The 16509-nt window shown below is 42.5% G+C and overlaps 1 protein-coding gene across 2 annotated transcripts in view; it reads left to right on the top strand.

Moving 5' to 3' along the window:
* The window catches only part of LOC311231984 (scavenger receptor cysteine-rich type 1 protein M130-like), an 82590-nt gene that overhangs the window by 52708 nt on the left and 13373 nt on the right, over positions 1-16509 (top strand). For both annotated transcript variants that reach the window (XM_084318631.1, XM_084318630.1), the window contains exons 13-15: positions 1387-1671; positions 2426-2758; positions 11219-11320. In XM_084318631.1, coding sequence (XP_084174757.1) covers positions 1387-1671; positions 2426-2758; positions 11219-11320 — 720 coding nt within the window. The remainder of the gene's footprint in view (positions 1-1386; positions 1672-2425; positions 2759-11218; positions 11321-16509) is intronic.

The following is a 16509-nucleotide window of genomic DNA, read 5'->3' as shown; positions in this document are numbered from 1 at the left end:
AAATAAGATATAAGAATTCACATAGGTAGGGGGGGAGGGAAGAAAAATAACCCACTGAGAAGTTGAACCCACCCCCCTGAATTATTTCCAAATTCTATTAAAAACACATTACTTTTTTAAAGTTGACATTTTCTTAAGCTACCATTCAACTACTGAAAAGTAATTTAATCAAATTGGGTGACATCCTACACTGACAGAACATGGAGCCTGCACATCCAAGCCCCATGCTAAACCAGGACAGAGCAATCATACTTTCAGGCACATTTTCACAATCACTATCACATCACAATCCGGCAGCGTGGCTACATGAGTAGAGCTCCGGACTCATGATCGGAAGATCACCGGTTTGAGCCCCGGTCAAGGCCGTTGTCGGAAAGTGGTGGTGGTGGTGTTTTCCAACAAGGGGCAGTCTGTCTTCTGGACTAGTCAGTAACGATGCCCCTGTTACGGTGATGGGGACAGCTGCGAGTGCCGTCCTTCGGATGAGACGCTAAACCGAGGTCTCGACTGAATCTCGGTCGTTAGAGAACCCAGGACGCTTATGGCAAAGAGTAGGGGGTTCCCCGACGTTCCTGGCCAAATTCCCTATCAGGTCTCTGACATCAAGGCCACCTAATCATCCCTTCCCCTTAATTGGCTGATATCAATCCCCGTCTCCTGAGCCGTTCAGCCATTGTGTAGTGTGATGTGTGCCTGGTGCCAGTGTATGGCAGCCATTGAGCCTGCTACCAGTGGGGAACGCTTTTGAGTGTTTAGAAAAGCGCTATATAAATGTAATGATTTATTATTAGGGATGCTCGATATTGGCTTTTTTACCGATATACCGATATTGTCCAACTCTTAATTTCCGATACCGATATCAACCGATATCAACCGATACCGATATATGCAGGGTTTCCCCCCCCCCAAAAAATTTAATAATTTCAGGTAATTAACATTACATATCTCTTTATCACATATCACAACATTATGCATACTTTTGACAATAAATAAAATCAGAATTTGTTCTTACTTGCTTGCCTGGGTAAATAAAGGTTATAGAAATGTAAAAAAAATATATAAAAAAATTGAAAACCGATACCGATATTTTCCGATATCACATTTTAATGCCGATATCGGCCGATAATATCGGTAGGCCGATAATATCGGACATCCCTATTTATTATTACTAATAAAATGGTATTTCAAACATACACACGTGGGATACTGCAGTCTTGTGCTGTATTTCGGTTGTATTTTCCCCTCTTTCTCTCTTTCTCTCCTCTCTCTCTCTACAATACACGTCATCACATCTTGTCTCTTAATGTGTTACACACCTCGTCCTGTTTGTTTGATACAGCCTCCCATTAATACATTTTATCCTATCACTCGTGTCTCCCACTGTAGGCTCACTAGAGAAAACCCACATAAGTCTGAGCCCTGCATCGGAAGTGAACTTGGGCGACACGGTTGAATTCACATGTACCATAACGCAGGACTTTGGTGGAACGTTCGCCTTGGAAAAGACTGACGGCCATTTAAGAATGGAGAAATACTCTGACGCTGGTGCTGCCACCTTCGTCATCCCTAAGGTCAACTTTGAAAACAAGGGGTCCTACAATTGTCTGTATAGCCAGAGGTCCGCTTCTCGAACCATGAGCTTTCCTCACGGAGACCCTGTCCAACTCTCAGGTGAATGGTTTTGTTTTGTTTCTAGAGTAGCATACAAGTTTTAGTTTAGTTTAGTTTATTTTTTACCCAGGGACAGTACACATTAATCGACATCTTCAGTTTCCACATCAATGTAAATGTGCCAGAATTAGCTAATGAGCTAGTTTTTATCTGTAGTCCCTGCCTAACATGCATGTCTTTATGGTGAAGTAAATAACAATGTAAATAACAATATAAGTCCTAAGTCGATTTTCAAAGGAATGATGTTTTCAAATCATTATTTTGAGACCGTAGTCTATGCTTGAAGATTCGGTACACTGAAAGTCGTGTTTTGCAAAAGTTTAAAGGTGCTGTAAGTGCTATTTTCTTTGGTCTACGTGTTAAAATAATAGCTCTACATTCTGACTGCCTCTCATATATTATTTTGTGTTGTGTATTTGAGTATTTGGTCAGTAACATGGGTCTACCCAGTTTAATCACTTGTACATTGTATGTTACTACAGCACTTTACTGTTACATTTGCACTCTAGTTGGATGCCAAACTTATTTTCGTTGTACTGTACTTAAGATATTCCTTTATTGATCCCCTTGGGGACATTCAGGTAGCATAGGGGAGGAGGTACAGGTACATGGTGATAGTAGAAGACATGTTACAGGTCATAAAACTATAGTACAGTAGATACAGGTCATACAATTATAGTACAGTAACTTGTATACTTGTGCTGTATAATGACAATATATTTGAATCTAATCTAATTAAATTTTTGTTCCTCAGTGATCTTGGAGCAACCCAGTATCTCCTTGACATCTCATCACACAGTGGTGGTCTTAAGCCCGAACAAATATCGGATCAACGGGGGAGACGGCTTCTCCATCACATGCTCCACTCACTGCTCGTACTCTGAAAGTTTCTTCGATCTGACCAAATCTAACATCAACATTACTGTCCGTAAGCCCATAACCAGCCAAAATGGCGTCTGCACGGCTAACTTTGAGTATGTAGCAGACTCTAATGTCCAGGGTGAATACAGCTGCGTCTATAGCATCACCATTTCTACACAGACGGACACTTCTCCTCCCTCCAAAACACTTACAGTCACAGTACCAGGTAAGATCCAACTCCAGTAGTTAATTTAATTTCAAACCTTTATTTAAACTCAAAAGGCAACTGAGGTTTCCCTCATTTACAGTCGCATCGAGTGTACATACAGAAATAAGCAAATAAAATCACACTGTATAAAATCATAACAATAAGGCGACAAGATGAGGTAAAAAGCAAGGATAACAAATCAATGTACAACTTTATTGATAAAGGTTGGAGATCAAGATATTGGGAGTTCATTCCATGAACTAGAGGGGCATTATAGCAAAGTGCAGATTTACCCTGTTCTGAGCAAACTCAGGGGACCTTAAGGACCAGCCAGCCACTAGAACGGCTTCCATAGGTTCCAAAATTCTCAATAATGATGTAGTATAAGGAGGTAGCTTACCAATAAGGGCCTTAAAAAAATCAAGAAATACCAGTGTTTGTTGCGCCTCTCCGTCAGAGAGGACCAACCAACCTTCCTTCTCATAAAGGACACAGTGATGAGTGTCATATCTATCATTAGTGATTAATCAGAGGGCAAAGTGATGGTCTATTACAAATAATAATGCTCTCTTCCTACTAGTCCAAGGAGTAGTTCTATCAAATGAAAACCTGTACCGTTTATTGTGGAGAGAACACACTGCAAAAATGGTCTGACTAAAATAAGAAATAAGAACTAGTTTTAAGCAAATACTATGTGCTTGAAACAAGTCAAATAATCTGCCAATGTTAATTACTGTAAGTGCAAAAAAAACATTTAAAACACTCTTACAGTAAGCATGATACTGTAGGTCAGGGGTCGGCAATAGGCGGCCCGCGGGCCGAAATTGGCCCGCCAGCAATAATTTCTGGCCTGTCGGTTTATTTTGAGAATATGATATTTATTTTACGCACGGGAAATATTCACTTGTGACGCCAGAGTGTCTTTGTGAAGCTGTATCTATCTATTCATTATATCTATGTCTGTCACTATAGCCAATTGAAATGCTAGAAATGGTCACATGGACTGGGAGAACCGCGTGTATATTTTCCCTAACGCACTTTCACTTCCGCGTTCGGGATGCGAGCGACTAACGTTAGCAAAAATGTTAAAAAAAACAAAACGAACATCTTTGGATAGCTTCTTTGTAAAGGGGAAATCCCAACTGAGGAGCCAGAAGAGGAGCCTACGACCTCCAAGACACATAAAGCGTCTTTTAATAAACAGGAGTCATATTTAAAATACGGGTTTATCGCAACAGGTGACTCTTGCGTGCCGAGGTCCTCTCTGCATAATATGTGCCAACTGATTGATTGATTGAAAATTGTATTAAGAGATTGCAGAATGGGTACAGTACAGCTCAATACATACAATTGTTAAGGGGATGCAGACCAGAGAAAGACTTTCGTCTTGTTTACATCAGGGTCCCCCATTTTCAATTCATCATAACATATATGACACACACGACATACAGATAGACAGTACTGCTACATCTATACATTTATGACATACCAGATTTGCAAATACAGTACTGTTTGTGATACAAAAAGTGTCCAGAAAAGAGTGTACATTTGACTTAGAAACTGTACATTGGAGGAGGTTGGGTAGGTGGGGTGGGGTTGGGTCGGTGGGGGGGGGGGGGGGGGGGGGGGGAGGGGGGTGGGGGGGACACACTGTACATTGGAATACTGACAAAGCCATACTTGGTCATTTACTGTACAACTGGGTTAGGACATTTGTAGGGGCCAGTTTCGAATTGCAGTCTCCCGTAGGTGTTTTTTTTTTTTTAAACAACGTTTTTTATTCAAAGATTACATTTACATTTATATCTTGCATACAGATGTCATGTGTTCTTTGTTTTTTCCTTACTGAATATCCCTCCCTCCCGCCCCACCCAGAAAAATAAAAAAGACGGTACAAAAGTAAATAAATACATACAAAATAAAATAAGACAAATGCAAAATGTGAAATTAGGATCCACTTTAACAGCATATGGTACTCTTAAAGGATAAGTCTATTTGATATGGATATAATGAAACATAAGTGCAACTCCAGGTCCGATACACAAGCCAGGTCGTATGACCCTAAATACGTGAGGTGGGAGATTAAATAAATACACGCCCACTGTCCCCAACAACCCCAATCAACAGGTAAGCCTACTCAGTGAAAATTGCACCTCCCCTACATGGCACTCAACATAACTTCAGTCAGGAGGTAACGGATCTATTCTATCTACATATGAGATTAACGGTTGCCAATGTGTGTAGAATTATCAGCGGATCCTCGAATTGTAAATTAAATTTTTTTCCAGTTTTAGGAATGACATCACATCATTCAGCCATAATCTGGATGATGGGGGAGGTTATGCTTTCCAATGCAAGAGTATCCTCCTGCGGGCAATCAGTGAGGCAAAGGACACTACATTGTATTGTTTTTTGGTCAAGATCACATCCTCCTCGGGGATCCCAAAGATAGCAATTTGGGGGCAGGGCAATATAGTAATCTCCAGTACCTCCGAAATGGTATCAAAAAAGAACTTCCAGAATGTTATCAGTTTCGAGCAGGACCAGAACATGTGGGTTAGATCCCCTGGTGACTGTGCACATCTGTTACAGTTGTCTGTCACATTGGGATATATTTTAGCCAATCTGGCTTTACTATAATGGACTCTGTGAAGGACCTTAAACTGAATAAGGCCAAGTCTGGGGATGGGATCCCTCCAGAATTGTACCTCTCATGCTGGGATGTAATTGGACCCCTATTACTTAATATGATTTTATACTCAATCAAGGAGGGGAATTTCCACAAGATAGACAATATTGCACTCATAACAGTCCTCCTTAAAAAAGACAAAGACCCCACCGATTGCGGTAGTTATAGACCCTTGAGCCTCCTCGGAACCGATATCAAGCTGTATTCCAAGGTATTAGCCATCAGACTTCAAAAGCATATGACATCTTTAGTTCATCCTGATCAGACTGGCTTCATAAGAGGCCGTTTGATCACGGATAATATAAGACTGTTACTGCAACTGTTAGATGCCAGCAAGGATGCCACTCCACCTATAGCGATGCTGTCCTTGGATGCGATGAAAGCCTTTGATAGGTTGGAATGGTCTTATTTATGGGCAGTAGAAAGGATGGGGTTAGGAAACGGAGTCATTGATATGATAAAAGTATTATACAAAGACCCATCGGCCATGATTACAACAGGTAAAATCACCTCAGAAATCTTTCCTGTATCGCACTCCTCCAGACAGGGTTGCCCTCTTAGTCCCGGACTATTCGCTTTATCATTAGAGCCTTTAGCACAGTATATAAGACAATCCCAATCCATAGAACCAATCGCAATTAAGGGCACACAACATCATATTAGTTTATATGCGGACGACGTAATATTGTTCATGCAAAACCCTACCACCTCAATGCCTCATCTTCTCAAGTTGATTGATGATTTTGGCAATCTATCGGGATTTAGGATAAATTGGCCAAAGTCGGCCTTCCTACCACTTAATGCCCCTGCAAAGAATATATTCCTTCCAGAAAAAATACCAATGGTAAAACACTTCAGATGTCTAGGAGTTGAAATATTCCCTACTGTATGCCAAACGGTTAAGTACAATTACACAAAATTCCAAGATAAGATCAAATACGACTTTGACAGATGGTCCAAACTTAAAAGCTCAGTACAGGCCAGAGTATCAATAGTTAAGATGGATGTTTTACTTAGAATCAACTTCATTAGCTCAATGTTACCGTTACCCCCTCCTGATGGTTACTGGAAAAAATTACATTCCACAGCATATAAATGTATTTGGAATAACAAACCTCCATGAATAAAAAGATCCACCGCACAGAGAAACAAAGCCGATGGAGGTTTAGCATTTCCAGATTTTTACCACTATTTTAAAGCGTACTCTTTAAGACCACTGACAACCTGGTTTGACTCCCAAGCATCTGTATCTTGGAGAAACTTAGAAGAAAATATAGTAGCACCACATAGACTGCAGGACATAGCATACACCATATTATCAATTAAGCAATGCAAATAGAAATTTGGCCCTCTTATTACACATGTGATTCGGATATGGCGTGAAACACAGAAAAAATATTCTAACCAACATAAATGGCATAGCCATACTCCCCTATTCAATAACAATGCACTCCTTATTGGAAGATGACCTATCAGATACCCCAAATGGGAAAAGCAGGGCATACATACATTGGGAGATGTTTTCAACAAACAGGGTTTTTGTAGCTATCAAGATGTACGTAACAAATTTAACCTCACCAGTTCCACATATTATTTCTACGCACAGTTATTTGAAGGCTCATGGAGTCTCATTAAAGATACCAATTGAGCACCACAGATATCACATTCTTCTATGAAAGAGACATCGAGAGGCTTTGTATCTGACTTTTATCATCACTTACTAACGTCTTCGTATGGAATCCTTCCCCTAGACTCAGTCTGGAGGAGGGATATACCAGACCTGGAAGTAGATTTTGATTGGCAAGAAGTCTGGGCAAACGTTCGAATTGCGTCACGCAACCCGGATCATCAACAAATTAATCTTAATTATATTCATAGGACATACCTGACTCCTATAAGATTGAACAGAATGGGACTTAGACAAGATTCTCTATGCTCCTTATGTACAAATGGTGATGAGGGTACATTTATGTATTGGGATTGCCCACCTGTTAAGATATTCTGGGAAGAAGTGACTCTGCAATTATCAGAATTTTCGTCTCACAGCAGCTAAAAAGCTGATAGCATCACGATGGATTCAACAAATGGATATGTTGATAGCGTCATAACGACTAAATATAAACCGATTCTGTCACGGCGAATGTCTTAGTTGCTTAAACAATGTTGGATGATGTAATTGATCGGTCATGAGTCATTGTGGAACAAAATAAAAATCGCGCTTATTGATTGATTAATTTGCAAATTATTATTTTTTTTACCTACTTTCAAGCAGCTGGGAGTTGCACTGTTTTAAGTGAGCATGGCCTATTGAATTGATTGATTGATTGATTGATTGCTAATTTTATTACTGTCCGCCTGGTTTCCAACTGGTAACCTGTTCCCCCCCCACAGGGTCGGTACCGACCCCTTTTGACATTATGATCATATAGGCATATTTTTATGAGTGATGAAAATAATTAGCGATTTTAAAATCAACCGTTTCCAAGTATTAACATCACTAACATGTCACAAAAGCATGTAGAATGTAAAACGTTAGGTTGGCAATAGGTTAGCAATAGGTTAAAAGTGTCCTTATATCGTTTTAAGTTTTCGATATGCGATCGTCTATCCAAGCCGGAACCGGAAATGGAAATTTTGAACCATTGGAATTGTAGTTTTGTAGAGGACATTCATAGCTGTCGGCCAGCGTTGAAATTTATCAGATCTACACTTCCTGTCACATACTATGGTGGTTCAAAGTACAGCGTTCTGAATGAATCATATCAAGAATTGTTATGATTCGCGATAATAAGCCACAAAAGGTAACGTTTTTGACAAATATTGAAACGCAGTCAGTTTCTCCTCACTATTGTTATCATGTAGGAACAATTAGATGTGAAATTAGTTTCAAAACGGTTACTGTAACTGAGGGGTTACAAAACCCTGACTGTATTAAAGATTGTGATAGATTAAACCACTGCTAATTATGTACTTAGTATTACTTGCCAGACAGTACAACTAATTATGGCAGACACTCATAATAACACGGCACGGTGACAAAGAAATATCATTGAGGGTATTTATTATTATGCAGCAAATTGTACAGATATGAGAATTAAGGTCGCGCTTGTATGGCGAAGAATATGCATAAGTCAGTCAGTAGCAAAAGTCAGTGGGAATAGAATAATTCCTACGATGGGGTACTAGGCTAACGCCGCCTGGCGTAGGATGGCAATTATAGGGGGAAACGCTGGTACTGCTGGAGACAAGGGGTTTCCTCCCAGAGATGTAAGCTCTGGAGGAGAGAAGAATGTTCGGATACTCAGTCTGTTCAATTGAAGAAGAAGGGGGTTCACGTACAGAATCCAGTCCTTGTAATCCAAATGCTCAGCAACAAAGCAATAACTGTAATCCAATTGCACGATAGCAATGATGATAGCCAGCTAGCCTCGGTCCACGAAGCCAGCCCGAAGTAGATCCTCACGGTGGTTAAATCCAAACGACAGTGGGTATTAACGATGCTCTTCTCCAAGGGTAGTACGTTCCACAATCACTATAATCCAACCAATACTGGTTCTGCAATCGCCGCCGTCGGTTCCAATATGCACATGTCCAGTAGGTTCTCCGACTAGGCCCTCCTCGTGTACTGGCACCAATGTATTTAGTCCACGCACACTGGCTAAGGTTCCACTAGCTAAACGAACGAACTGCTGGGTAATGCTGCACACGAACGAACTGCTGCTGGCACGATACACAATAATTAACGACTCTTTACTTCACATTAAGCTAAGTCGAACTTGACGTTACTGCATTAAATCTGACACTTTTACTATTCACTTCGCACGTGGTTCTCAACGCTCTGTTAGACGAACTGCTTCTCACTACATTAGAATCACACTGAACTTGATGAACAGCTACTGTTCGCACCTGCCGCGATATATATACTTAAGTGGCTTTCTAGTGCCGAACCTCAGTTCTCGTCTCGAATCAATGCGCCGTCCCCAGGCATGTTCCAACATGCCCGGACTCGCCTTTGAACCTGACTTTGGGGGCTCGCCGCCTGGCGCCGAGAACGTTATCCAATGAGGAAAGTGAATATTACTGGGATTCAAACGCAGGCTTAAAGGGATATAACGTGTATATATAAATAATATACAAGGTATATAAAACAATAAATGTAGATTCTCAGCTTTTAATCTGGCCCTTCACAACAGTTACACTGTGGGGGAAATAAGAAAGTACAGTCGATTACAGTAAATATCAGTATCTGTTATTATGCACGCCTGGTGATACTAAATCCAAATTGAACTCGGGCATTTGAAAGATACTATATGTGTATATATATATATAAATGTGCAAATTGGCTATAATAAGGTAATGTATAAGCATATATTCTATAATAATATTTCAAATTGCATTGGTCCGGATGGGAGAATTCAGTACTGTATATACAGAACCTTCGGTTTTATCATCTTCCCTTTATTAATTTCCTTAGATTTTTTGTACACATGATCTCAAGAGGGTACTGAACGAGGTCAGTGGTAGTTTTTTTTAAGTTTGGTCATTATTATCATGGTGTTATTCACTGTCAAAGATGCAAAGAAAAATCATAATTCATATTTTCCTTTGTTTCATCACAATTTAAGCAAGCCTAGTAATAGACACAATATTTCTGACACTGTGAATACATTCACTGAGGTCCATAGATGTACCTAGATACCAAGAATATGCAAATAGCCCTTGTAAAAGTGGAGCAATATTCCATTTACCTAGGTATACATTTTATGTGGATTTTCACCTGGGGTGGAACAGGGTTTAGGCCCTCTTTTGAAGTTGGTTAAGGTTAGAGTTTGTCTTTAGAGCAGGGCGATAGACCACCAGCCCTGGTTCCAAACTCTAACCTTAACCAACTTCGAAAGAGGGCCTAAACTTAACCAGTTGGAAACAAGGCGGACAGTAATAAAATTAACAATCAATCAATTCAATAACCCACGCTCACTTAAAACAGCGCACCTCCCAGCTGCTTCTATAGAAAGTAGGTTTAAAAAAATAAAAATAAAAAATCCTATAGGGCAAAGAGAACTTTTTTTAATTTGTTTTACCTACTTTCTATAGAAGCATCTAAGAATGAAGTTCTATAGAAAGTAGGTTAAAAACTAAAGAAAAGTTGGATGTGTTAGTTGGTTGGATGTCTAGGTGAAAGACAGTTGGATGTGTTAGTTGGTTGGATGTCTTAGTTGAAAGACAGTTGGATGTGTTAGTTGGTTGGATGTCTTAGTTGAAAGACAGTTGGATGTGTTAGTTGGTTGGATGTCCTACTGAGAACAGTTGGATGCACTTCCGAGCTGCTTCCACATGGAGGCAACTTCTCTTTTTTGTTGTTGTGGGAACAACTTTTTCTGGCGGATGGTTTTTTCAATAAATCTTCGATTAATGTGTGTTTATTGTATAGCAATAAGGTTGGATGAATGTGCCAGTTGTATAAAAGCATTACACCACTTGTAGTCGTGGTGGTCTAACGACCACCCCTAGGCATGGTTTATTTTTCACAAAGCACTCCTGCGCGTGATGTAATGCTTAAGTATATAATCTTCATGCATTTTTTTTATTTTGTATTGTGTTTTCTATGCAAAATCCTTTTCTTCAAAGCAACTAGTAACCGAGGGGTTCAGATAAATGTAGTGGAGTTAAAAAGTACAACAATTCCCTTGAAATGTAGTGTATAAGTATAAAGTTCCCTAAAATGTAAATACTCACATAAAGTACAAGTAGCTGAGTAAAAATACTTTAAAAAGTTACTTTCCACACAGCGTCAGCGTCGGTCGTCGGAGGAGTTCTTGGCGGGCTGTTCGTCCTGCTGCTCGTCCTGGCCGCCGGCTTCCTGGTCTGGAGGAGAAGGCAACTCATTGGTCGTGAGTAACACATTTACACTGGTTCTTAACAGTGGTGGAAGAAGTACACAGTTCCTTTTTATTTAAGTAAAAGTAGAAATACTCTGGTAAAAGTCCTCCATTCAAATTCTACTTAAGAAAGTACTTAAGTATCTAAAGTAAAAGTGTGCATTCTACATAATGTTTGTGTATTCCAGTGCTTGGGAGCATTCAAACATCAATCCATTGACCTCTATAGGTTATGTTAAAGTGGTACTGTATGTGGTCTAGTTATGCTGCTCTGATTAAAGTGGTATGTGGTCCAGTTATGCTGCTCTGATTATGTCCTCTTGAAGTTGACTGGCTTCAAATGTGAAAGTATATAATCTTCATACATTTCCCATGTTTTCTATGCAAAATATTCTTCGTCAAAGTAATTAGTAACTGGATGGGGTCAGATAATTGTAGTGGAGTAAAAAGTACAATATTTCCTTTGAAATGTAGTGGAGTAAAAGTATAAAGTTCCCTAAATAAAAATACTTGCGTACAGTACAAGTAGCTCGTAATTGTACTTAGGTACAGTACTTGAGTAAAATACTTAGTTACTTTCCACCACTGGTTTTAATAGTCTGCTCAACCATTTGGAATAGCAAATTTTTTGTCACTATCTCTCATTGAAAAATGTGTTAAACTTAACTGAGCCATCTCTACCATTCGGTTCACGTATGCTATGCCAAAAAAAATCCATTAGATGGCCCTCTGCTTTTTGACAGTAGCCTTCTCACTCAGTGTGCTACCAGCAAGTTAGAAACCAGACCACGTGAGCGGATCGGCGCGGCCGAGAAATCCGCTCTTCGCTCTTTAAAGCTTGGTCCGCTCCGCTAATCACTCATGTTGACCCCGCCCCCAAGTCGCTCTCCGCTCGCTCCCCGCTCACCTTGAATCGAGCGCTCCCCGCTCCCCGCGCCAGATCGCTCGGCAGTTTTTTTTCTTCTTTTTTTGGAGCATGGTGTAAATGAGCTCAAACTACAACAGTCTACACCCCCTGGGCCCCTTAACAATTGTTTGTATTGAGCCGCATTGTAATTGTAGCCATTCTGCAATGTTAAATAACGTTGTTTATCCATTCACTATCTCTATTAAGCGATGATAGGCTAGCCGAGCCACAATGCTATGGTCGCTGCCATTAACGTTAGCATGTAAGCTAACGTCAACAACAATGGCGTCGATATACTTTTTCTAACTGGAGTGAGTGTGGGCGTCTCTACAGTGACAAAGCCTGAACGAACAGCCTATCACAGGTTCACCCTTCTCATTGGTTGAAAATGGCCTTCATGTTTGTACATCGCCATCTGTTGCTTTGGCATTGTACTGCATGTATATATTACATCAGTGTTAAACCACTGTGAGCGGCCTGGAGTGGATTGGAGCGGAGGAGAACTCTCGCTCCGGACGTCGCGCCGACTCATTTTAAAACCCACTCCTCGCTCACGTCAAAACCGGCCGCTCCGCGCCCCGCGCCGCTCACGCTCCGATCCGCTCACATGCACTGTTAGAAGCTGAAAAATCTCTCCTGACATGAAACAATTTTGGCTGGATTTTCAAAGCTAAGCTTAGTTTTTTCAACATATTATATCATCTAACACATTACTTAACATAATTATGTAACTTGATGCAACACAAAAATGTTTTATAAGGGTCAAATATTTTGTGTAAACTGGCGCGAGACATGTAGGAAATTGGTACCTCCGCGGAGGTACGCTCGACTATGAAAGCTCAAAGAGTCCATGCAGACCTCGCAGAGTCCAGTCCGCATACAGTCCGCTCGACCATGGGAGCACCTTAAGATGGGCAAACTGCGTGGCAGACAATGTGTTAATATGTTACATTCATAGTGTTATTATACTGATTATGTATGACATATTAAAAACCCTTTGTTCACTACTCCCAGCTTCTGCTACTTATGATCCACCTCTTTATAGCTAATTTAAAAGTGGAGAAGGGGCTTATGGTCTTCAACTCCATTGGTAGGCTATTCCATTGTACTGCTGCTGAATATAGGAATGCGTTTTGGCCTATTTTCCTATTGCATCTCACTGGGACGATGTCTGTAGGGCTCCCCCTGGTGGCGTGTCCGTGTACATCCCTTACCATGTTAAAATATCCACTGAGGTACTGAGGGACAGTATTCCCGAGTATCCTATGTGTTATGTTGAGTTTTATTTGAGAGACCCTCTCCTCAACCCTGAGCCATTTGAGGCTGTTAAAATGTGTCTGTGTAAGGTGAGTCCTGGGATGGAGTTTTAAAATCATTCTAACTAATTTGTTCTGAGCCTACCTTTCAGTGCTACTGTGATGCCAGTGTACCAGGAGGAGCATGCATAGTCATAATGACATTGGATCAGTGCCCCTGCCAGGACTTCCATTGCTGACCTGTTAATATAGGTGGACACTCTACTGAGAAATTTTATTCTCTGATTGATCTTTGTGACCACCTTTTGTGCCATTTTGTACCATAGTTATATGAGTATAGCGAGCGCTCTGCTCGTAGTGGAACATAGCCCATATCAGTCTAATACTGAATACATTTCTTCACATGTACACACCCATCCGCCTGGCCACACCCCCATCTGCTCCTCTACATAAGCGGGGATGTGGCCATACTAACAGCTCCTTCCCAAGTCTTTCACCACCGAAGGCGAAGACCACGGGGTCCTCAGTGAGTCCGAGCAGAGCGCTCGCTATACTCGTATAACTATATGGTTATAGGATAACCGTATGTTATATATCGTAATAGCTTACGCTCTGCTCGTAGTGGAACACAGGAGCTGAGCAGAGCGGAAGCTCAACAAATGTGCCCGCTGAGGCCCCCCACAACCATCAGAACCGGGGAGTACCCGAGCCCCCGGACCCCCCTAGTGGAGGACGGGAGGGAATCGGATCCGACTGTGCGAAGAGGGTTTAGCAACTCAAACGCACAGGGTGAGCAGATCGTGGGACTTACCTTCCCACAGAAGAACCCACGACTACACAGGCGTGCAACCCACATGCCACTAGGGAACGAACGGGAAGGAAAAAAAACCTGTTACAATCCCTAATATCACGGGGTCAAGGTCAAGAACCCAACCCTGTGGCAAGGCCGTAGCAACGGAGCGTGAAGGAGGACCCAGCCCCAGGAAGGGTCAGGACCCCCCGGAAAAGGGGGCCTGGTGAGGCCAATGACGCCGCAGCATCGAGACCCCACCAGGCGGTCACTAGTGACACCACCCCCCACATCGCCAGCGTATCGGACAGGGCCCATCCAAGAGCAGGCCCTTCCCCCCCCTACAACACGCTGCCCTGAAGCACTCAAGAGGCTACACCCCCACAGCGGGACCAGGCAGCGCACCGGGGAGACAACCCCCAAAGAGGTTGATCCCTCAATCCAGGCAACAGGTCAAAAGGACTCGACCTGTGCCTGGAGCACTGCGGACTAGACAGGCGCCTAAGGGGTTTGCTGAAAACAGCACCCCGGTGGAAGGGGCGTTCGGTATGCTGTGCACCATGTCGCAGCCTCCACAAAAAAACCTGACCCTGCAGAGAAGGCTGAGATGATTGGCAGACGTCATGAAAGGTGCAGGGGCACACTCGCAGGCAGACGGGGTCAAGCCCGGCCTAACCCGAGTGTCGACTCCGCTACCAACACACCTGGAAACCAACCACCACCCTATGTTTAGTTTAACAGGAGGCGGTTGTTCCTATAACCCCCCCAAGAAAAAACTCAAACACAACTGCAAGTATACACCGGCTATACAGCAGTACAAGTGTTTCAGTTCTCAAGAAGGGGTTAACCCAGGCCAACAGGTCGACGAGAACGAGTCCGGACCTGGGCCCGGCGGACCGGGATGTACACAGGGATGCGAGAAGGGTACAAGAACCACCTCGACAGCCCCCTCTCAGCCCCGCCAAGCAGGAGAAAAGAGGGTCAGTTAACCCGGCATTTCCCCCCCCGAAAAAGCACAAGTCCTTCAGGGTACCAGAACAGCAGATCTGCGCCCCGGCGGACAACGGGTTAACTGACCTGGTCCGGCGTGACCAGAACCAGTCCTGTGTCCTAATCACGCCACCATCCCCAGTCCTAAGAGGGGGGTAGGTACGCGTGTCGATCTAAAACATCACAGAGGGTGCCACCAAGACGGTCAGAACATAAAAGCACCGCGCCCGGTGGCCCACCCCAAAAGCGTGAGACCCCTCCGCCAATGCTTTGATCTATTCCGTTATCTCCCCCCAGAGATGAACGAGAATTCATCGAGACTAACCTAGTACACTGGCGCTCGGAAGAGACAAACTCCATCCTAGTTGCCCCATAAAAACCATGTTTCCATGATGAGCAACCAAAGCGTGCAAGCCCATGCGTGGTTCCACACAGAAGCACCCAGGGCCAGCACTATGTACACGTCGAGACCCAAAACATATCAATGGTAATTCTAACAAGAACCCAGATAACGTTCCCTCCAAGCCGCCTGGGAGGTGTCTATGCTTTTACCAAACGGTTCCCGTTTCCGCGTTCCCGTTTTCCGCTCTGATTGGCCATGCACGTTTCTGGTCATGTGACATGTGCGCCCAATCGCATGACGAGCAGTGTCTTAGCCCATTTCCGCGTCGAACAGCCTGCAAACGACCTAACGCCTAGTTTATTTAAGCATTACATCACGCGCAGGAGTGGTTTGTGAATAATAAACCATGCCTAGGGGTGGTCATTAGACCCCCCCCTAGGCATGGTTTATTGTTCACAAATCACGACTGCAAGTGGTGTAATGCTTTTATACAACTGCCACATTCATCCAACCTCATTGCTATACAATAAACACATTAATCGAAGATTTATTGAGAACCATCCGCCAGAAAAACTTGTTCCCACAACTACAAAAAAGACAAGTTGCCTCCATGTGGAAGCAGCTCGGAAGTGCATCCAACCAACTAACACATCCAACTGTGTGTTATTGGAAGCAGCTTGAAGTGCATCCAACCAACTAACACATCCAACTGTGTGTTATTGGAACTAACACATCCAACTGCCTTTCAACTAAGGCATCCAACCAACTAACACATCCAACTGCCTTTCAACTAAGACATCGAACCAACTAACACATCCAACTGCCTTTCAACTAGGACATCTAACCAACTAACACATCCAACTTTTCTTTAGTTTTTAATTATGAAGTTAGTGGTTATTGGAATGATTGATTGAT

This window comes from Notolepis coatsorum (genome assembly GCF_963971535.1).
Source record: "Notolepis coatsorum genome assembly, chromosome: 7".
In the NCBI taxonomy this organism is placed as follows: Eukaryota; Metazoa; Chordata; class Actinopteri; order Aulopiformes; family Paralepididae; genus Notolepis; species Notolepis coatsorum.
Note: the sequence above shows the minus strand (reverse complement) of the source record. Positions and strands in the feature narration are given on the sequence as shown.